Source organism: Zingiber officinale, chromosome 2A (genome assembly GCF_018446385.1).
Source record: "Zingiber officinale cultivar Zhangliang chromosome 2A, Zo_v1.1, whole genome shotgun sequence".
In the NCBI taxonomy this organism is placed as follows: domain Eukaryota; kingdom Viridiplantae; phylum Streptophyta; class Magnoliopsida; order Zingiberales; family Zingiberaceae; genus Zingiber; species Zingiber officinale.
Window position 1 is genome coordinate 19,232,251 of NC_055988.1, and position 23,917 is coordinate 19,256,167.

General features: G+C 44.2%; 1 protein-coding gene and 1 long non-coding RNA gene across 2 annotated transcripts; one reads left to right on the forward strand and one right to left on the reverse strand.

Moving 5' to 3' along the window:
- Positions 1 to 344: 344 nt before the first annotated feature.
- LOC122043570 (F-box/LRR-repeat protein At3g48880-like) lies at positions 345 to 19,430 on the reverse strand. The gene is made up of 4 exons (XM_042604188.1): positions 19,366 to 19,430; positions 18,625 to 18,698; positions 912 to 1,185; positions 345 to 828 (listed from the first exon to the last, which is right to left on the reverse strand). The coding sequence occupies exons 1-4, from the start codon at positions 19,428 to 19,430 to the stop codon at positions 345 to 347; spliced, it is 897 nt and encodes a 298-aa protein (XP_042460122.1).
- A 1,652-nt stretch (positions 19,431 to 21,082) lies between these two features.
- On the forward strand, positions 21,083 to 23,052 carry LOC122044440. The gene is made up of 2 exons (XR_006129555.1): positions 21,083 to 21,646; positions 22,858 to 23,052. It is a non-coding gene; the product is annotated as an uncharacterized LOC122044440 (long non-coding RNA).
- Positions 23,053 to 23,917: the final 865 nt, after the last annotated feature.

The following is a 23,917-nucleotide window of genomic DNA, read 5'->3' on the forward strand; positions in this document are numbered from 1 at the left end:
GCGATGGTAAAGGAATGGAGGATGAGAAAAGGATATGATCGTCTTCGGAGATTTGAACTTGTAGTGGACCGGCAATCCGGGGCAGGCAAGATGATAGATCTGATCCACCTCCAAGAGCAGAGGATGCACCAAATCAAGGCGAATGATCTTGAAGTTGGGATTCCCCAAATGGTGTAGCACGTTCTCCTTCCTCCCCATGAATCTATTGTCCACCACGATGACACTGTCCGCCCTCGCAATCAAGTGTTGTTCGATGAAGATGAGCTCCTGGATCTCGGTGTTGTTCTCTCTTCCTTCGGATTCCCTCACGTTGCCGACCAACCGTGCCATGGTGGCCGTGGGCGTCACCGGTGGAAGAATCCGGTTTGTTGCTCTGACTCATCGGTCTCGTACCCGTAATCATCGAGAAGCGTCGACCCCTCGTGCTCGAACCACTCGATGCGCGACACCAGCTTCAGAATCTCGTCGTCCGCCTGGAATCCGAGGCAATCCTTTACGGTCAACGTTTCCAGCTTCCGGCAGTCGCCGATGACCACCAACAGCTCATCCTTGGTCAAGTAGGACTTGCTCAACTCCAGGTGCTTCAGCTCCGGCAGGCACCGCGCTAGGGCCTTGGCGTCCTCACGCCCGAATAGCCTGTACACCTTCAACCCGACGAATCGCGGGCAGTTACGGCCGATCTCGGCGACCGCCTCCAAGAACGAGGAGGGCTTGGTCTGCATCTCCAGATGCTCCAGATCCTTCCACCGCCGCACCAGCTCCAGGATTCGAAGGTCGTCCTCCAGCATCAGGTTGTCCGGCAAAGCCAGCACCTTCAATCTCGGGCATCTGCGCTAATAACCGATGAGCAAATTCATCGAACAGGTAGTGAGCGATGAGGGCGACGAAACCAGAAGGAGGCGTAGACTCACTTGACAGAGGCATAGGAGAGGTCGTGGATGGAGACGACAGAGGAAAGGGGGAAGGCGAGTTGGTCGACGACGCCGCGAGAGCGGTGGAGGGCGAAACGGAGGAAGGCGGAGAAGGAGAGGGGGGAGTGGAGGCGGTAGCGGAGCGCAAAGGCGCGGGAGAAAGGGCTCCAGGGCGTGAAATCGAGGGAGCGGAAGTTGAGGCGGTGCCAGCAGCTAGGGTCGAGGGAGGCGCGGTACCAAGAATTGCAGACGAAGGGGACGGCGACGGCGAGATCTCCGAGGGCGAGGCGGCGGAAGGGGAAGAGGGAGATGAGGCTGAGGTTTAGGTTTAGGTTTAGGCTGAGAGAAGGGGCACGATATTGGTTTAGGTTTGGAGGGAACTTTGTGAAGTGTTGTAAATTTTGGCTGGTGAAAAAATTAAATTATTTTTTTGGTTCATTAACACCGGATTTTAAAAACCGCTGTTAAAGCCGGTGTCTATTAACAAAAAAAAAGGCGCTCATAGACATCAGCTAAAAAACCGATGTCTATGAGCGAAAATCTACGCTCATAGACACCAGTTTTTAGAAAAATCGGTGTAAAATACTCAAAGACATCGATTTTTGCTTAAAACCGTTGTTGATGTCTATGAGAGTTTTTCTTGTAGTGGAGAGAATGAAGGAAACCCTCATTCATACTTTGGCATGAGGAAGAAGTTAAGGCTATGGATTAGCCTAACTTAAAGGTATTGTCAAACATCAAAAAAGGGGAGATTGTTGGTGCAACATCCCTTAGGTCAAGGTTGATTAGGTTGACTAGGCTAAGCCTGAGTCTTGATGTTTGAGTTTCGATGTTCGACAATACATGGAGACTGACAAGGTTTGATCGTATGATTGGGGAGATTGTTGGAGTAATTCCCCTTTGGTCAAGGTTTGACCAGGTTGATGTGAAGAAGAGTCAAGTAGGTCAAGGTTGACCGGATACTTGATTAGAAAGTCCTAACGAGTGAAGCTAAGCAGTTGAAAGTCCTGGTGAGTGAAGTCAGGCAGATGGAAATACCTGGTGCGTAAAGTCAGGTGAAAGACCTAGTGAGTGAAGCTAGGCAGTTGATAATCCTGGTGAGTGAATCTAGGCAGATGGAAAGTCCTAGTGAGTGAAGCTAGGCAGATGGAAAGACCTGGTGAGTGAAGCCAAACACGTGGAAATCTAGGTGGGTCAAGGTTGACCGGACACCTAGTGGAAAGCCCAAGTAGGTCAAAGGGTTGACCGAATACTTGGCACAAGGAAATCCAAATGGGTCAAGGATGACCGGACATCTGGTGAATGGAAGTCCAAGTGGGTTAAGGTTGACCGGACACTTGGCACGAGACGGTAAGTCCAAGTGGTTCAAGGTTGATCAGACATTTGACACGAGGAGAAAAGTCCAAGTGGGTCAAAGGGATTGACCAGACACTTGATGAAGAAGTCCTAGCAAATCAAGGTTGACCGGATGCCTGGTATAAGGTCCCAACAGGTTATGATTGACCGAATGTTGGGTTTGGGGGCTTTGGACTTGAGTTTAGCCAAGTCCAAGGATGTTCAATTGATTGACTGATTGATTGAACTAGTGCCCAATTGATTAGTCGATCAATTGGGAGTGTGGCACGAGTGAAGGTTGGTCCAATCGATCGACTAATCGATTGCGAGCAATTGTCTCGAGCATAGAACCTTTCTCAATTGATCAGCCGATTGATTTAGCATCGCCAATCGATCAGTCAATTGATTGGGCACTGCCAATTGATCAATCGATCGATTGGGGCTGGAATTATCGCGTGATAGCGAGAAAGCCGTAATCGATTGGTCGATCGATTTAGGCCAGTTCTAGAGAGCACAGAGGTGCTCTGAATCGATCGACCAATCGATTCAAGCCTCCCCAATCAATCAGCCGATCGATTGGGATTCGATCTTTTCATAGGAAGCGAGCGATGAACGGTTGGGATGGCGCATATCTGACGTGGCAATCGATTGGGAGCATGCCCAATCGATTCGGAGCCCTAGGAGCATGAGGTATATAGCCGTTGGCGAGCTTCTTCTCCACATTACTTCTCCCGATCTTCACACAATTTATCCAACTACTCGCTGCCAGTTCTTGGAGACAAGTGCTATTGCACTTCCAAGGTTCAAGAGGTGTCTACAAGCATCAAGTGAGAAAGAAGAAAGGTTTTTCAGTTGTATTCTTTATATTTTCTTCTTGTGTTGTGTTGTATGCTTGGGTGAGTCCTGTACCAGATTTCTCCACCTCCGATAGTTACCGAGAAGGAGTGTTTTTGTTAGTGGAGTGTGTGTCACGTGTCGATCCTTGGATTAGCCATCTCTTCTTGAGGTGGATACCAAGTAAATCCTTGTGTTAGGATTGTAAGGTTGTTTCTTGTTCATTCCGCTGCATATCATCACCATGAAGCAAGCAACGAGACACGCGACGAGCTATTCACCCCCTCCCCCCCTCTAGCATATTTCGACCCTAACAACGTCTTTGATAAAATATATGCCTATATTTTGTCAAAGAATACCTATATTTTAGAGAGGACTAGGGTTTAAGTTATAAGAGATCCAAACTGTGAGCAGGCAAGACCAACCGTGATTGGCTATAAATGAAAGTCGAGCCCTTGTAGCTTTGCTGGCCATGTGGTCTGGCTCTTGCTTGGATCACCCAAGATAAATTAGGTTGGGCTAAGTCATTTAATCTCAATAAATTTTTTTGATAAATAAATAAATTTAAACCCAGCTAAATAGATAAATTACAACGAGGAAAGAAATTTATGTTTATGGTGGAAAAACACAGCAGTGGTTTATTTTGGCTGAGTAGGCCTCCCAAGCCATCTATCTCAAATTAGATAATATTCAGAGCTAATTCATTCATAAGTTGGTAGATTTATAAAAAAATTTTCTTAGTGTTGCCCACTTAGTTTTGTCTTCCCTTCTTTAGCATCGCCTGACATTCGCTAGTCAACTTGCTAGTAATGAGTTTAGTCAGGTATAGAAGGACGGGACCCTAATAAAGATGACACATGATAGCTCTTAGATTAGCTTAAGACGACTTCTTTTCTTTTGTGGAACTCTTTGCTCCTATTTTTTAGTGAAAGCGGAATCACAACTGTGCTTAAATCCCGACTTCCACCTATTAGGACCCTTAGCGGTCGGCTAGGGGGGTGAATAGCCCCTGCAAAAAACAAACAAAAATACCTTCCTCAAACTTATAACTTAATATAACACTTGCATAAACAAAATAAGAAATAAACTGAAAAGAAAGAGGCACAACGAATTACTTGGTTTCAACTAGGGAGGTTGTTAATCCAAGGTGAAAAAGAGCACTAACAAAATCTCCTCTAGGTGGAGAAGCCACTTACAACATTCAAAGGTCATAAAGTAAAGCTAAACTCTAACAAACTTAAGCATAAATGTTGTTTCAAACTATTCTGCGTTGTTGTAAAGATTTGGGAGCAATGCTGTTTATATAGCCTTGCTCGGGGGTGCCTGGAAGGGTTCCAAACATCTGGAGGGGGATAAAATTTTATCCCCTTCATAACGGATCATGATCAAATGCGATCCGGATAAACTTCAATTCTGGGAGCTCGGAGTCCAAGCGCTCGGACTAGGAAAGTCAATCGAGTTGACTTTTTCAGTCCAGGCCTTACGCTCCGGTTTCGCTCACCTCGGTCCGGGTCTTCCGCTCTGGTTCCTCTTACTTGGGTGATCTCGACCATCTAGAATAGGGCTCACCTGAACCTAACTTCCAGTCTTCTCGAGCAAGCTTTCGCTCCTGGCTTCTCGTCCCTCGAAAATGTCGCGTGCCTCCTTCTCGTTCTCCCGTGTACTCTTCCGCAACACCTCGTCCCTTAGATGCACCGACCCCGTTGGCTCTCTCCCGTGCCGTCTTTCTCGGTAGTTACATCTTTTGCTCGATATCCTATGCTCCTAAGTTCCTGCACACTTTGGGGTACCAACAATCTCCCCCTTTTTAATGTGAGCAACCCAAGTTAAGTTAGGATAAACTAACATAAAGTAAAAGAAATAAATTTACAATTAAAGTGCAAAAAATTAAGAAAGTTAAAACCACCTCCCCCTAGACTTAACCTTCCCTTCTCCTCCTTTGATCACATTAAAAATGGGATACCAAAAGAAATCTAAAGGTAATTTTTTTAAAAAATAGGAAACTTTTTAGTTAAAAAAAAATGATTTTCAACATTTTGAAAAACTTATCAAGTTTTTGAAAAACTTATCAAGTTTTTGAAAAACTTTGAAACTTTTGAAAATTATTTTGATATCACTTAGAAAAAATTTGCAATAAGTTTAGAAACTTTAAGTTTTGCAAAAAAAATTTCTAAGTAAAATTTTCAAAAAAAAAATTTCTAAGTTAAAAACACTGCAAAATATTTGAGTAACTATTTAAAGCATTATTTAATTATAATTAAATGCTTTATTAGTTAGTCAATTAAATATTTTATTTCATTAATTGGCTTCCAGGCTGTGGCGAGACACTATATCTTCTTGGTTATTGGAGCAACAACCACTTTCTAGACAAAGCCTCTTAAGGAAATTCAAACATTTAATTTTCTCGCTAAAAGCCTTAAGTCTAATTAAACTTTTTAATTTATACAAGTTTTTGGAACCCAATATCGGTTCCTTCTAACATGATTAATCAGACATTTTGGGGGTACATAACTTTTGAAAATTTTTCTAATTTGACCCTTGTGAAATCTAAGATACTAGCTTAGTCTATTATAATTTTAGGTTTTAACATTTAAGCATGTATGGTTTTTCAAATTTTCTACTTGTATTTTCAATTCATCATTTTCCAATTTTAACTTTTCAAAATCTTCTAATAGGCAAAATTTGGATAGAATAAATTTTAATTCTTTATTTTCTTTTTCGAATTTGCGACCATCTTTAGATAATAACTTAACAAATTTAAATAATTTATCGGGAGGAAGTGATCGTACCTGACTTACCTTATCGATCTTGTTATCCATAGCTCCTGCTGAACTGCCGCTTTCTTCCAATGTCACTCCCCCTTCATCGATGCTCTCGATACTCATTTTGAATGAGCTTGCTTAGTTTTCGTCGTCTTAATGACTTACCATTAATGCAAGTCCGGCAACAGCTTTAACTTCTGATTTAGACGACGTTTCATCCCACGTCGCTTTTAGCGTCTTGTACTTGTTGGATTGGACAGGCTTCTTGTTCTTCCCTTTGTCCTTGTCCTTGATCTTTAACTTAGGAAAGTTGTCTTTAACGTGCCTTTCTTCATTGCAGTGGTAACATCTAATTGTTTTTCTCTTTCTACCCTACATATGGTTAGTTTTTCTAGATTTAAATTTTTTTTTTAATTTTTTTACCATTATTACCATTTCTTCATCGTCCAAAGAGGATTCTGAATCTCGTTTGTCCATCGTTGCCTTAAAGGCAACGTTGTGCTTCGGCTCCTTCTTCGGATTTACACATCTCGTTTCATGGACTTCAAATGTTGAAAACATTTCTTCTAAGGTAACAGAATCTAAATCTTTAGAAATATAGTAAGCATCTACTAATGATGCCCACTCAGTAGATCTAGGAAATGCATTAAGCACGTACCTTAGCGAATCTTGGTTGCTTACCTTTTCTCCGAGATTCGTGAGTCCGGTGATTAGTTCCTTCATTCTTGAGTGAAGATGTGCAACGATTTCTTCTGCTTCTAGTTTTATGTTGCTTAACTGATTCCTTAGCAGATCCCGTCTTGCGAGCTTAGCTTCGGGCGTCCCTTCGTGTAGCTCAAGGAACTTCTCCCAAAGCTCCTTTATTGAGTCATAGGCACCGATTCGATTGACTTCTTGTGGCAGTAGGACGCTCAGTAGATGAAACTCTGCTTTGCTGTTTGCCATGAAGTTCGCCTGCTCCTTCTTTGTCCATTAGTATTCTTCCTTTTATTCGGATGCTACAAAATTGAATTTCATTATTAAAAGTAATTCAAAGTTGGTTTTTGTCACGCCCCAGAGGAGTCCCTGTCCGAAGAAATTTCGGCAGAATCTCCCCTGTACGGCGGACAATTTGAAACTTTACTACATCACCATATACCTCAGCCACAAGTGGCTGGAATAATAACAATAATAAATAGACAACAACATAGACAACCACGTAGTTTATATAAATTTCAGCCTCTGGCTGATACAACCACGTAGTTTAATAATAATCAAACTGAACAGTAGTACGATGACTCGAAAACAACCCTACTCAACTACACTCATAAAGCTCAAAAACCGATATCCTACTCCACTACACTCGTAAAGCTCAAATCCGACGATAAAACCAACTTACCTCTTTTTCCATCTAGGCAGGCATGTAGTAAAAGCAAATCCAAATAAAAGTCATCCACAAGTAAAACAATCCATACAAGATCCAAAGTATCCAAAACATAACAAGTTCAAAACATAGTCTAGTAAAGAAGAAAAAAAACCAAAAGATCAATATGCCCTCGTGGTCTGCAGGGGACTAGCAACTGGAACTCTCTCCTGACAGCATCAACCTGAAAATAATAACGGAGGTGGGGGTGAGTCCAACGCTCAGCGGGTAACAACTGATATACATAGTAAGGAAGTAACATCTAGCACTAATCATGCGTACAGTCTCCTGACGTAATAAAGGTAAATGCAATCTGAAATGAACAGGAGAATACTGTACTAACTAGAACCTGGTACAAGGATAAACAGTTTGAGAGGTATAGAAATCCTGTATGTATGTCAAGAATGGGCATCCAACCAATATGCAGCAAATAAATGCAGCAAACACAATCACAAGAAATAAATGCATCAATGTGTATGATGCCAATGCAGTCATGGTCACCCCTGACGCAGTCAGCCATCTCACACCCAATGGTGGGACCGAGTGGGTAGGGCTGTGACAACCGTGCACTCTGCATCACTACTCTTGATGAGTGATCGAGTGGATGGAATGCTGTCGGAGTACACACATACTCCTACCCCAAATCATAAATGGGGGAGCGTAATGCTCTCATCTCCCGGTACACAATGACGGGAGGGGTCTCGACGTGCTACCACGCTGCAATCACACTACCCATGAGCGGACCAACGGAGCACCGAACGAGCAAACTGACGTGCTACCATGCTGTGTCACGCTACCCATGAGTGTCACAACGGAGCACCGAACAGTGATAAAACTGGCGATGTGCTCGATAATAATGGAGCAATCTATCACACAGCATGCAATCATGCGAATGGTGCATGACACTAAGCATGGTAATATACAGAATCAAATCTATATACATATATGATGTGCACCATAATCAATAAATCATATCAAGGGTACACAGATCAGATAAGGTATCACACCTAGGTCCTGAACATGGTGAAGCATGGTTATATCACTACCCCTAAGCATGTATAATCAGGTAAGTAATAACATGAGATGCAAAACAAGCAATCAACCAAACATGTAACAGATATCGGGTAGTGACTAACCGAAACAATTAAGAAACATAATTGTTGCTATTTGTTAACTTCACTACTATGCATATCAAAGACATAAAGTCAAAAGTACCCGCCTCTAATAAAATGGTCCAATCCGGTAATCGAGATACTCGTCTCGCGTTAAAGTCCTGTGTCAACCATATAATGTGCATTTTTATTTAGCTACAAATTTAAACGAATAGCTAAATAAAATCTTCTAAATTAATTTAGGGTAAAACCCTAATCATTCCACTACTCGATTATATTAAAACCTACACATGAATCCAAGTTAACAATTTTTGCTAACAGAACTAACAATCATCTACCACGAAGATCAAAACCCTAACCTTACCTCAAGTTCCACAGCTTTATTCAAGAACAAGAAGATGCTGGAATTAAAGAGTTGCTGCCCGATTAAGGTTGATTGCTGCTGGAACAAGGGAATGCTGAATGGGTTGCTGCCGAAACCATGAACTCCCCACAGTACACAATTCCTGCTGTAAATCTTTCCCTACAGTTCAGTTCAAGGTGAGATCAAGCTGGTGATCATGAATGCATCAACCTAATCATCTTACCTCTTCCTTTCCACTAGTCGGAGGTGATCAAGGATCCGGCTACTGTGCTAAGGCACGGCTCAAGAACAGGGTGTCGACGACTCTACTCTGCCGGAAGAGAGGAAAGGATGGGGAACAGAAGCTTGGCTGGCGTCGACGATTAGCAGATGGGAAGAGGGCTCGGCAGTGGAGAACCAGGGCTGATCAAGAGAGGGCTTGATACTCCCTCTTCTGGCCAAAACTTGCTGACAAAAAGGGGGCAGCAAATCTGAGATCTCCACGGCGAGAGGCGACGGGTGTCGGTGGCTAGCTAGGGCATGGGAGAGAGGAAGAGATCGAGCTCTGGCGCTTGGGAGAAGGGAGGAGGAAGGCGTCGGCAGCGATGCAATGCTAGGGCACAAGGGAGGCTGGCGGCACTGCGGTGGTCGGTGGCGCTGAAAAGGGAAAAGGGAGATCGAGTGGAGAGGCTGGCAGAGACGGTAAGCAGAGGAGAGAAAGAATCAGGCACTGCTTTAATCGTGAGGAGAAGGAAACCGTCGCGGTTAGGGCACGGTGGAGAAGAGAAGGCGCGCGAGGGGTTTGGGGCACGGAGACGGGAGAGGAGAAAAAAGAAAATAAAGAAAAAGAAAACAAAAAGGAAAAATAAAACTTTTCCTCGTTTAAATTGGGTAGCCTAAACAGGCTTTTTCAGGCCCCGTTTTTATCCCCGTTAACTAGTCCATACAAGCTTCGAAAAATTTCCGAAAAATTCCCAAAAATTCCAAAAAATTCCCTTATTAATATTCGCCTATTTTCGGTATTTTACAGTTTTAAAGAATACCTCCATTTTATTTTTCCAGCTCACGAATTCCCCATCAAACTTTAATGGGTAGATGCTCGGTCTGGCCATCTCGTGTGCTTCGTTTGGCGGTTAGTCCTCCTAAAGTGTCTTCGCTCTGATACCACTTGTTAGGACCCTGGGCGACCGGCTAGAGCGGGGGGGGGTGAATAGTCCCTGCACAAAACAAAAAAATACCTTCCTCAAACTTATAACTTAATATAACACTTGCATAAATAAAATAAGAAATAAACTGAAAAGAAAGATGCACAACAAATTACTTGGTTACAATCAGGGAGGTTGTTAATCCAAGGTTAAAAAGCACACTAACAAAATCTCCTCTGGGCGGAGAAGCCTCTTATAGTATTCAAAGGTCACAAAGTAAAGCTAAACTCTAACAAACTCAAGCACAAGTGTTGTTTTAAACTATTCTGCGTTGTTGTAAAGCTTTGGGAGCAAGGCTACTTATATAGCCTTACTCGGGGTGCCTGGAAGAGTTCCAAGCGCTTGGAGGGGGATACAATTTTATCCCCTTCACAATGGATCACAGTCAAATGCGATTTGGATAAACTTCGATTCTGAGTGCCCGGACCAGGAAAGTCAACTGAGTTGACATTTTCAGTCCAGGCCTTCCACTCCGGTTTCGCTCGCCTCAGTTCGGGTCTTCCACTCCAGTTTGTCTTGCTTGGGTGATCTCGGCCATCCGAAATAGGGCTCACCCGAACCCAACTTCCGGCCTTCTCGAGCAAGCTTTTGCTCTTGGCTTCTCGTCCCTCGGAAACGCCGCATGCCTCCTTCTCATCCGCCCGCGTACTCTTCCGCAGCACCTCGTCCCTCAGATGCACTGAGCCCATCGACTCTCTCCCGTGCAGTCCTTCTTACTAGTTACGTCTTTTGCTCGATATCCTATGCTTTTAAGTTTCTGCACACTTAGACACAGGATTAAATATAATAGAACCTGACCTAACTTGTTTGATCACATCAAAACAACCCTGGGGTACTAACACTATCGAATCTCGTGCAACAGGAACCATTCGACTTGTTTTTCATAGTGCACATTTCAAATAGTGTCGATTGATTCAAAAGCTGCACTTAGCTGATTACTGGATTAGGCAAAGAGAAAAAGAATCAAAATGTCGGATCCACACTATCAGCACTCCGGAGAGGGAAGACACACCTATTTGTATCGACCAGAAAAAATCCCCATATTAAGTTCCGATGGAAAATACCTCAAATTATGGGTTGGTCACCCATATACCTATCTTTCTTACTAGCCATCGAGAGCAATTCTACACGGTCCACCCCACCCGTGCTTATCGATTGATAGAATAAATAAAGGTAGGGTTTCAAACTAGAATCGATCTCGAAAAAAGGGTTGGATATATACTAATCATTTACTCTAATCATCCCAAAAGTCTCCCGGAGTCGACCCTAATTAATGAACTAACTTCTGGGTTCGAAACAAGAAGAAAAGCTAATCTAGATGTCTCTGATTAGATTCCATCCAATGGATGCATACCTTGAGGTCAATCGAGAGTCAATCCAAGATCCAAGATTATGCTATATAGAATGTTGGGTGGTTGGGCAAGAAAGAATGATTTTTGAATGAAATCATGACCCACACCCCCATTCCACGCAACTCTGATGGCCAGTGGTCGGGCAGATGACCAAATCGTGCCTCTCGATCTGTGTATCCGAGAAGACCATACGCTCTCGCAGGATCCGATCGACCCTAGGGTTTCCTAGTCTCCTTTTCTCTCACACATATGGAATGGATTAGTAAGATCCAAAATCTATGTAGACAACCTGATCATTACCAGTAGCGACCTTTTTGAAAGGTTTGAAATAAAGCACCTTGGAGAGTTCAGGTATTTTCTTAGAATATAAGTATTGAAGTTAGCTTCAGGCATATATATATGTTTCACAATGTCAGTACGTCAACAACATTCTTGCTAAATTCGAAATGACTGGATACAAACTAATTGGAACGCTGTTGGATGCCAATCTTAAACTAAGGCAAGAGGCAGAGGATATCTTGAAGGACTAGACCATGTACCGTGGGAGCCTAAACTATCTCACTCTGACAAGGTCAGACACTGCGTATGTCGCGAGCGTGCTTAGTTAGTTCATGCAGGAACCAAAGAAGCCAGACTTTGATGTCGCACGACAGATCCTTAGATATTAAAAGAACAAAGCCGGACTTAGGATCTTTGGAAGGAAGGATGTTTTGGAAGGTGCGAAGTGAGAAGTCAGAGTTAGTGTGGGAATGAATTGAGGTCTGCACATGCTTCTTAGATAACTAACTCAGTAGACTATTTTTTTAGAAGAACTAAAAAGTAGTGCTAGGCTACAAGCTCTCTTTCCGGACTCCACCCTTTAGTAGTCGGATATCCGAAGTATCCCCCATTCGGTGCCTCAGCCAGTCAAGACTTCATCTCACTTATGCCACTTGGGTGGTAACACTCTTTCTTTGCTAAATGGGTCTTCATTCTCTAATCGCTCCTTACCACGACAACAAGATCTTTCGTAGTTTTGAATTGATCTGTAATTCAAAAAACACATGTAGAAAGAAAAGACTACTTTTTTTATTGGCACTACCCTTACCCCTATGGTCGAGCTATCTAACGATACCCTTGAACACGTCGCTGCCATTTGAACAAACCATCACACATAGCCCGTATCGGGCTCGAAAAGAGAGTTCACTCCACTTTCGATAACATGAAAAAGGAGATTCACCATGCTGGTCTTCAGAAGTCCTTAGATTAAGAGAGATGGGATAATCGTAGGGGCAGACGTCAAACCGGGCAAGATAGCAAACCGAATCTTTTTGATAAAAAAAGATAGGATTGCACAATGCCAGAATGAACAACTACATCTTCACCGAGCCCATGAGACCTTCCTCTGGCTATAGGTCTTATTCCATCTACTTTTCCACTCCTTTTGGAGAAGACCTCTGGGAAAGACTTCTCTACCCCTAATGATGGGGAAGACCTCATTGATAATGAAACGATAGGGACCTCCCCCACCTAAATCCGATCAGGTTGGGGTCTGACAGTAGCGCAGGCTCGATTCCATAGAGAAGGGGCTTGGTTTGGGAACAAGGGAAAGAAGCAACGCTCGATGGTAGAAGACACTAGGCTGAACTTCCTTAATAAAGAGACCAAGACAGACCAATTAGCCACCACCTTATTACTTACGAGCCCACGGTCCAAGTTCATGGCCAAAAGATATGATAATCTCAATTCTAGGTACGACTCTGACTCTTGCTGCAGTTCATCCACAGGGACGAAAACTAAATACCGTTCCTTATAACCAAGATAGTGTTTGTCTGCCAAGAATAGTATTTTTCTGCCTCGTAAGTTGCTTTTCTAATTTAAGATGTGTCGTCCACTTTTAGAGTTGAATCAGTTCTAGGTGCACTTTCTTATGGTAACTGTCTTCATGCCTCTTGATTAGGTGTTGCAGTGAATATCCTTTCTAGTTAGTTATTCATTATAAGTAGTAGCAGGTTCCTATCCTTAATTAAATTAAGTTAAGAGAAGAGTAGCGAGCTTATGCTGTTTAATAAGTTCATTCCGGCATGTCGTTGTCTTCCCGTCTTAGTCGCCCCGGGCAAGAGTCATGAATGGCAATCGTCTTAGTTGCCCCTCCACATGGTTTCACTCGTCCGTCGTGATGCTCGTACCTTTGGGGCAATCACGGCTAGAGTATAACATTCCAAGCCATGTCGCTATCGCTCGTCCATTGCTTGAGCTTCATATCCGACCAAACGTCCGACCCGTGAAGCAGCAGAAAAGGGATTTTAACACAGAGCAGAACCTGATCATCTGAGCAGAGATATAGAAATTACTAGAGGCTGGCCACATGCGGGAAGTCTAGTTCCCGAGCTGGCTCGCTCATGTAGTACTAGTCTCAAAGTCAGGTAACAAATGACGAGTATGTATTGACTTCCGTGACTTAAATTTGGCATACCCAAAGGATTTCTATCCACTGCCCTGGATAGACCAGATGGTGGACTCTACGATGGGTTGTGAGCTGATATGCATGCTCAACGCGTATCAAAGCTACCACCAAGTGCCGCTCACCAAAGAAGATAAGGAAAAGGTTAGCTTTATCACGACCGATGGAACGTTCTGCTACAACATAATGTCGTTCGAACTGAAGAACGCCAGTGCCACCTACCAGAGGCTCATGAACAAGGTGTTTTGGAAACAAATTGGCCATAACTTGGAGGTATACGTCAACGACATATTAATAAAGTCAGTCCGAGCTGCTTATCTGTGTAGATATTGAAGAAACATGCCGAACCCTGAGGACATTTGGGATGAAGCTGAACCCGAGTAAGTGTATTCTTGGCACTAAGAGTGGACACTTCCTCGGATATATCATCACCGAATGGGCCATCGAGGTGAATCTGAGCAAGGTAAAGGCATTGCAAGACATGCCTCCGCCTCGTAGCTTGAAGGAGGCCCAATGACTGACTGAACGGATCACAACATTATCCAGATTTATATCTAGGTCATCCGATTGGAGTCTACCATTCTTCAAGGTGTTGTGACGAGCGACAAGATTTCAATGGGACGTGGAGTACAACCGGGCGTTGGAAGAACTCAAGGAGTATCTTAACTCCTTACATGTGTTAGCTAAGCCTAGCACCGGGGAGCCGCTTTGGATCTATTTGTCGTCCACCAAATATGTGGTTGACTCAGCATTAGTCAAGCAGAATGGCCATGAGAAGCAACCCGTGTACTTTTTAAGCTATATATTGAAAGACGCCGAATCTCGCTACACTGGTCTAAAAAAATTAGCTTACGCTTTGGTGCTTGCCACTTGGAGACTCCACCCATACTTCCTCGCTCATATGATCATCATCATGACCAACAGTACACTGAGAAGAGTCCTCCTCAACCTAGAGGAGTCTGGGCAGTTAATCAAATGGACAACCGAATTAAGTGAGTTTGATATCCAATATCAACCCCAAACGACAATCAAAGCTCAAGCCTTGGCTGATTTTGTTATAGAGGTCTAGAATGTTGAGCCAACAATAACTTAGAGAATATATATCGATGGTTCGTCCACTCGACAAGGCAACAGGGTCAGCATTTTGCTCATTTCACCACAAGAAGACCGGATGCAACTTTCCATTCGACTGGATTATTGGGCCACCAACAACGAGCTGAGTATGAAGCCTTGATAGCCGGCTTACAAGCAGCGCAGCATGTCAGAGCCACAAAAGTCCTCATTCACTCGGATTCTCAGTTGACCGCCTAACAACTATTAGGGACGTTCGAGATTAGCAGCTCTCGACTCAAGTTATATGTAGAAGCCTTCGAGAAGCTAAAGGCAAATTTTCAAGAGGTCACTATACAGAAGATCCCCCGATCGGACAATCAACTAGCAGATGAGTTGGTTAAGTTAGCTAGTTCATTATCACCAGTCATGATTAGCAAGCCGATTGAATAGGTCTCATTGGTGGCGTACATCGACCAGATGGAGGGAGTGGTCTTCTTGAGTGACTGGAGATCACCATTGATTGAATTCCTCCGATTGGGTGACACACCGGACGACCGAGGCAGCGTGACTATTAAAGAAGAGGGCCAGAAGGTTCACCTTGGTCGGAGATTAGTTGTATAAGAGAGCCTTCTCTAGACCCCTATTCAAGTGCGTTGGACCAGAGGACATAGAGTTCATTCTATAGGAAGTGCACCATGGCTCCTGCGGAAGCCATCCAAGCGACTGTTCGTTGGCTCAAAAGATCCTCCTGGCCGAATATTTTTGTCCAACTCTCCAAGAGGATGTCGGTCGGACAGTAGCCACCTATCTATACTTCCAAAGGTATCACAACATTATGCATTGACCAACCGAGGAGATGAAGACATCCACAGTGTCTTACCTGTTCGACCAATGGGGCATGGACATCGTGGGGTCGTTTCCCATGGCGACTGATCAGTGGAGGTTTCTGCTCGTCACGGTGGAATACTTCTCAAAGTGGGTAAAGGCCAAGCAACTAGCAAGGATAAGTGAGCAAATATGGTCATCAAATTGATCTGGCAAAACATCTTGTGTAAGTTCGACATCCCCCACCAGCTCATCTCGAATAATGGGAGGCAACTCACGGATCAGAGGCTCAGGGAGTGGTGCGAAGGCTATGACATCTAGTAGGCCTTCACCTTAATAGCCTATCCCCAGAGCAACGGCCAGACGGAAGTCACAAATCGAGAGATCCTTAGAGACTTAATTACAAGCTTGGCTTGACCATGCAAGAGGCAGCTGGATCGACGAGCTCCCAAGTGTCTTATGGCCACTTCGCACGACTCCAAAAGAAGTGACCGACATAACACCATTCTAGCTGGTGTATGGAGAGGAAGTAGTGGTCTCCATAGAGGTTGGAATAGAATCCGACCGGGTGCAACTCTACGACGAGAAAAATACCGAGTGGAGGTTAATGGAGCTTGACTTGGTGGATGAATCACGGGATAAAGTCGTTGTTTGGCTAATGACACACTGACAGTGGATGAGGTAGAACTACAACTGAAGGGTGATCCCGAGGTCTTTCCAGGTCGAAGATCTAGTGTGGAAGAAAATCAAGTCGGTTGGCGACGTCAGCAAACATGAGGCGCCATGGGGATTACAAGGTCGTACAAAAACTACACTCGGGGGTCTACTGCTTGGAGGATGAAGATGGAAGGTGACTCGAGCAGCTATGGAGCGCGAATCATCTCCAACCCTATAGGGCCGGATGAGAAGTGCGTAAGTAAATATAGATGTATTTGTGTATATGCCTTCTGAATGCAGGACAAACATGAATAAAAAACAAGTTTTCCTGACTCTTGAGCTGATTGGCCAAGTTAAAAGTTGAGTGGCGACCTTAAACCCTTATCGCCATCAATAGTCGAGCGGCGATCTTAAACCCCAGTCTCCATCAATGGTCGAGCGACGACCTTAAACCCTAATCTCCATCAACGGTCGAACGATGACCTTAAATCCTTGTCACCATCAACGGTCGAGTGGAGACCTTAAACTCCAGTCTCCATCAACAGTCGAGTGGCGATCTTAAACCCTTGTTTCTATCAACGGTTAAGCGGCGACCTTAACCCCATGTCTACATCATTAAACGGTCGAGCAGCAATCTTAAACCCGGAACTGATCGACCGGCTAAGAAAACAGATAGCCCGTTACCGATCAGAAGGGCACGAGGCCACACTTTGGGGAATAAGCAACTTAGTTTTGATCGAATTTTCACAACAAAACGCGTGAACTAAATGCAAGTCGAAAATCGAAAATGCCAAATGGAGAGAAGGGATATAAGGGTTCGCCGGACGAACGAGCATTCATTGATACTTCAAAAAATTACAGAAGCAAAAAACTCGCACAAACAGGCTCACTCCAAAAAATCCAAATAATCGTCGGGCAGTGACTCTATCAGCTTGTCCTTAATGATGACCTTGCTTGTCAGAGTGGAGGAGAGGTAGCCGCCTTCCTTCAGTTGAGCGAGCGTCCCATCAATAGCATGGTCGAACAGACGGAGTGTTCGATCAGTGACTTTGTTGTTAAAAATGTTCGAGCGGATGTAGGCCTGCTTCATGAGATCAAACCTACTTGACTCAACTCCCTGATAAGACTCTAAGGCCGCTCGAGAGGCCTTCATCTCTTCCTTCAACTTGGCCAACTCTTCATCTTTGGCGTCGATCTAGATCTTCGTTGTGGTCTGCTCGGCTGATCATCCATCCCGCTTGGCCTTCAAAGTGGCCTCAACCACCTTTAGGTTTTGGGCCAACACTCGGGACTCCTTATTTTTGATCTTCAAGTCCTTGATGGCCCTGAGCTTCCTGGTGTTGGCCAAATTAAGCTTGGACTCGAAGCAGCTGACCTGTTTATCAAGTCAAGTCAATTGTACAGCCTGCTCGGCGCCTTTGCTCTTCTTTGCCTCTAGCTGCTCGGATCTCTTACTCAGATTGACTCTTAATTGAGTTATCTTAGTACTCATTTGCTCCATCTACGCCTGAGAAGCCACTGCTTGGCCACTCAGGGCACTTAGCTGTTTGACTTCTTGTTCCGAAAAGTGAGACGTTGACACATTGCCAGGCTTTCTACCTAATACTACAAGCAAAATAAATTTTAGGCTCGAGCGGTAATCAATAGGAACATGCAAATAAAGAGCTCACCCCAGTGGACATCTGGGTATAATTGTCGATGAGCGCCCCTAGAGGCATGATCGCCGCACGGGCTCCGGTGTCGACCCATATCTGTGCTAGCGACCCTTGGATAATTATTTGATGCTCAAGGGCTCAGGAGTCAGCGCTGTCAGAGTCGCACCACTCGTCTGTAGGCAGATGGATGACTGCCGTTATGTGGCGCTGGCCACTCGGAGCGAACGGGCCTGAGGTTGCTCTGCCAGTCGACTGAGACGTTGATGCTGATCGGATGCGAGATTTTTGAGTCTTCAGTGATGGAGGCGGTATGAAAGCGACCGATGGTGCACAGATTGTTCCTTGTGGCAGCCGGACAAAGACAGCGTCCGATCGGATGAAAGAGAAGTATGTGGGATGACCGTCACTTGCTCGGGCGCAGGTGTGGAGGTTTCACCGCTCGGATGAAAGACGTGGGCTGGTCCTAGTGGGAGTCTGTGTAGTGGAGGTAGTAGATATGGTGGCAATCTCCGCATGGTGCCTCTTTCGGCTTATCAACGACTCCCCGGAAGAAGCTGATTCCGAGGCCTCTGCGACTGGAATTACCAGAAGACACTCAGGCGAGGGATTCACTATGACAATCACTTCACCACTAACCATACGACTGGCTACTCTGTCGCTCTAGGGCTCTTGTGCTCTCTCTGAGCGGATCCTCATGAGAGCCGACCGGCTGCAAGTCGTGGCTCTCCAACTCACCCACGACCGGTTCATTGATCTCTACGTCCACGAGTTTGGACTGCTGGCCATATGTGCGTGCAACATGACTCGAGCTGCAAAAGAAAGAGAGAAATCAGTTAGATTCAAAAGTTAGACTAAGAAAGAGCATACCTAGGCTAGACAGAAGCCTTGTGTGGATCAGACTCAGGATGAACATGTAGAGGACACATTCCGGCAGTAACTTGTGTATATGGTATTTCTGATCGGCCAAGCTGGAAGCTGCATGAAGGTAATCTGAGCGGCTCTTATATTTCTTGAGCTCGGGAGGGTTCAACACCTCTAATTGTCACTTGGTTGGGAAGTCCGACCACTCGGGAAAGCGAACAAAGAAATAGTAGTCCTTCCAATACTTGTTGGAGGACGACATTTAGTCAAAGAAGACTAGGCCCACTCAGGCTTGGAAGTGAAAAGTCCCTGGCTCTGACAATTTAGGATAATAGAAATAGTGGAAGAGTCGAGGAGTAAAGGGAATGTCGTGCAGGTGGAACACAACGATGACCCCGTATAGCAGCCAAAAGGAGTTCAACACTAGTTGATGGAGAGAAATACGAAAATATTTACAAATGGTAGAGAAGAGTGGATCAGGAACCACAGACTGGCGGTAAATTGGTTCCTAAAGAAGCATACAAAACTCAGAGGTGGCTCATTCAGGCGATCAAAAGTCAGAGGGAATTTCAAAGGTAGCTAACTCTCAAACTCTCAGCATCACCTCCGTCGAACCTGGATTCGATGGACATGTACCAAAGCCCAAGGACGGAGATAGGAGGTTGAGAGGAGTTTGCCATCGAAAATAAATGATGATAAGAAACAACGAAGAAGTTTGATTGAAAGGACACTAAGAAAAATGAACAGAGCCGGTTGAAGGGTATAGAAAGCTTACTAGAGAGATCACTACAACCACTGGAATAGAAGAAAAACACAGGGTCACCGGAAAGTTGGAAGACAGAGACGCAGAGTGAGGGAGATGAAAAACGCAAAGTGAGGAAGACAACGATGCACGCGAGGTTTATAAACCTCTCGGCCAACCGACCTCAGTCGTCCAATCCAAAGCTACAGAAACCTAGAAGTAGATCCCATCGTTGATTTTGAAAAGGCGCACACCTCATTACAAGAGAATATCTGCCTATCACATCGAGTGTGCGGCGACAGTGAGGGACATGTGTCCTTTGATCACCGGATAGCATTTAATGTGCTTAATTAAAAAGGTATGGACGCGTGCTTGGCCATAATTATCAGGAATTTGCACAGTCTTTAAGAAATTTAGATGACGTCAGTCACAATCGAGCTCGCCTGAGGACATGCAGGGAAAAAGAAAAACATGTGCCAAGTGTTGTTGCGCATCGTCCCGATCGGCGCAAAGAACGGGTCATAGGGCTGAACCTGGCAATGGCAGAATGAAGCTAAAACTGGCGTGGGCTTGTAGGATGATCAGCGATTAAAGACCAAGCACAGGCCGATCGGCATGTGGGCCGAACGGATCTTGAAATTACCGAAGACACATCTTCTTGTCCAGTCAATCATACTTACAACCTCCTTCGACTAGACTTGAAGGGGAGGCTTGTGATGCAGCGATAAGGAGGAGCCTACCTGGCACAAGTCAATTGCGACGGTGCAGGTCAAAGTCAAGGCGGTCAATGCCAGGGCTTAAGTAATGCTCGGACGAACCCGAGCAGGAAGCGATTCACCAGCCGATCGGAGGGATCATTATCTGATCGACCACCTGAGTAAACTAGTGTCTGGTTAACCCGGTCGACAAGAGAGCAAGTTGAGCGGGCCAGGACCTTGAGCCGAGCGGGCCACCGATCCGGCTCGAGGTATGGCATTGACATTGTACACATAATGAACCGATAAAATAATAAAAGAGGAAAAGACAGATAATTAATAAGGGAAAGAGAAAACAAAGGAGAACACTCTATCTATCATTAAATGAGAAGAAGCCAAGACAAAGATGCCTTCCATTGGTAATTAATATAATTAAACAGTGGAAGATGGGGAGTCACTAAGGAAAATATAAAAGAGTATGTCAGGTATGAAGAAAGGAAAGCTGAATGTCTGTCCCTAGTACTTTCCACTACAAGAAAATCCTCATTCAACAACACTCAAACGACAAAGGTTTTATAGCAAATCGTTAATTTTTTGCCTTTTAACAATGATTTTAACAAAAATCGTTGTCTTTTAGCAATTTTTTTTTGCCTACGACAACAGTTTTTAAAAACTGTTGTCTATTTATACTTTTTGGGGCTATGACAACGATTTTTAAAGGCTACAACAATAATTTTTGAAAACTGTTTTCTATGTGCGCTTTTTTTGGGATTACGACAACGGTTTTTGAAAACTGTTGTCTATTAAGTGTTGTTGAATACTGTTGTTTTTTTTCTTTTGCCGCTTTTTCCCCTTCGCCATTTCTTGTCGCGGCGTTTTTTCTTTCCCTCTCCCTGAAATTTTTTACCGTCGCATTCCGCCCTTTACCTTCTCAATCCCTAAGCATTTCTGTCCAACCTACGATCTCTTCACCTATTTCGCATTTTTCTTTTTTGATCTCTTCTCGATTTCTAAGCATTCCCCCCCTCTGCCACAACCTCGCTACCACCAGAATCCCCCTGACTTCCCCGACGAGCTCTTCTTCATCCTGTAAGAGAAAGGCGGAATGAATCTGTGCCTCTTTTGTTGTCATAATTTTTTTATAAGTGAACGAGGAAGAGGATGCGAAGGGCTTAGGTCATCGATCAGGGATTCCATTCTGGTCGTCGTCTCCTCTTCGCTATTCCCTTTGAAGCGATCTGGAGACATTAGATAGGGACGAGCAAGATCTGTCTCACTTCTAAGTGTGTCGTCGAGGGGAGCACGAGCAGGGTCAGGCAGTGGAGCTTGAGGGAACTTTGCATTTCATCCTGAAATTGTAAACTTCCTACATATTTGATACTTGCTAGTGTACCTCGAAGCTTGTAGGAGGAAGCATCAGGGAGTACCTCTTGGCTTTGGTGTCGTCGTAGCGACAATGGTGAGGAATCTAATCATGATGGCTAGCACTAGTTCGATTTATTTTGGTTTTCCTATGAGGAATGTTTTTCGTACTAGAAGAAGCATCTATCAAACTAGATTTGATCCAACAGATTTTAACGAAATGATTTTTTTTGCCGAAACTTTAAGTTGCTCTTAATCTATAATTAGCCAAGAATAGTGGATACGCAAATATTCTGATTTTTATTGTAACATAAAAAATATTTTTAATTCTACCGATCAGTTCTTGTCATTCTAGCTTTGTTGGTTCATTTTTGTGCATGCATTGAACTAAGGCCATTTGTTTTAGTCCCAATGTTGATAAATTTCCTTCACAAGCAAGAAAATTTAGTGTAGCAGTAGGTTCACAAGTCTCGGTTGAGGATCCTGATGTCACTTGGATAGATGGAGAAGTCTTGGAGGTCAAGGCTAGTGAGATTAAGATCAGCTGTAGCACTGGGAGAATGTGAGCACATCATTCACTGTTAAATTACATTTTGTTTTTGGCATGTATGCCATGGAAGTTAGCACGTGCAAGTCTTTATAAGCTATTCTGGTGTTTGATTTGTCTCTGATAGTCTCATATGGAAGATGCTTCTGAAGCTTAAATGGTTGGATGCCATCTTTTGTGTGTTCAGTGATTTAGAGATCTTCCTAGTATCTATCAAGGGATAGTGAACCCATAGTATTAATTTATGTGTCTTTCTTTAAAATGACCACTCGTTGTAATGCAGGTGACTGCTAAGATCTATGATGTCCACCCTAAGGATCCTGAAGCTTCACCTAGTGGAGTGGATGACATGACCAAACTTGTTTATTTGCACGAACCAGATGTGCTACAAAACTTGAGAGCTAGATATGACATTAATGAAATTTATGTAAGTAAATGTTAATGAAACTGAGATCCTAGTTCCTTAGCAATATCCTATATGGCATAAATTGCCGGTGAAAATCAGTACCTTTAGATAACTATATTATTTTAGCTAAAGGTATTACCTCAACAAGATTTAAATGACACAAAATGTTACATGCTATTATGAAATATTTACTTTCTTTTATTTTTTTATTGTGATTTCCTAAAGCATAGTTTCATGCCCAAAATGCTTGTTTATTCTCTTGAATATTACTGTTGGACTCCGTTATTATTTTGATGTGATCAACCAAGTTAGGTTGGGTCCTATTTTGTTTTAATCTCTGTGTCTAACTGTGCAGGAGCTTAAGAATGCAGGAAGTCGAGCGGAAGACGCAGCTGGCGAGAAGGACGACACGGGAAGGGAGCCGACGGGCTTAGTGCGTCCGAGGGATGAAAAAGCTGTAGAAGAGTACACTAGTGGGTGAGAAGAACATACGTGATGTTTGAGGGATGTGTAACGTGTTGGAACCCCAAGGTGTTTTGATGTGGTCAAACAAGCTAAGTTAGGTCCTGCGTTTGTTTAACCCTTGTGTCTAAGTGTGCAGGAGCTTAGGAACACAGGAAGTCGAGCGGAAGACGCGGCTAGCCAGAAGGACGGCACGGGAGAGAGCCGACGGGCTCGATGCGTCCGAGGGACGAGGTGACCGCGAAAGAGTACACCGGTGGATGAGAAGAACGTGCGCGGCGTTCGAGGGATGAGAAACCGGGAAGGAAGGCTGCTCGAGGAGAAGGCCGGAACATGGGTTCGGGTGAGCCCTATTCCGGATGGCTGAGATCACCTAAGCTAGTGGAGCTGGAACAGAAGACCCGGACCCCTCCGGGGCGCCCGGAACGAGGTTTTTGACCAGATCGAGTCAAACTCGATCTGAACGTTGGGGGATAAAGTTTTATCCCCCCAGGGCACCCAGAACCCCTTCGGGGCGCCCCGACCAGTGCTATAAATATAGCACTGGTTTGCACAGATTAAAAGAACTCACTTGTAATCAATTCCTTCTGTGCTTTCAATTCTGTTCTTTTCATTTGTGCTGTCAACGTTGTAAAGAGGCTACTCTGCCCAGAGGAGAATCAGATAGTGCGCTTACATTCCTTGGATTAGCAATCCCCTGATTGCAAACCAAGTAAAACTCTGGTGTCTGCTTTTTCTTTACTTAGTCTCCTTTATTTATTTATTACAAGTGTTCATTATATAGTTGAAATCCGAGAAAGGTTCGAGTTTTATTTTGTAGGGTAATTCACCCCTCCCCTCTTGCCGGCCTCCAAAGGGACAAACAAGTGGTATCAGAGCAAAGCGCTTCAGGAGGACTAACCGTCGATCGAAGCAACAAAGATGGCCGGACCAAGCATTGTTCCACCAAAATT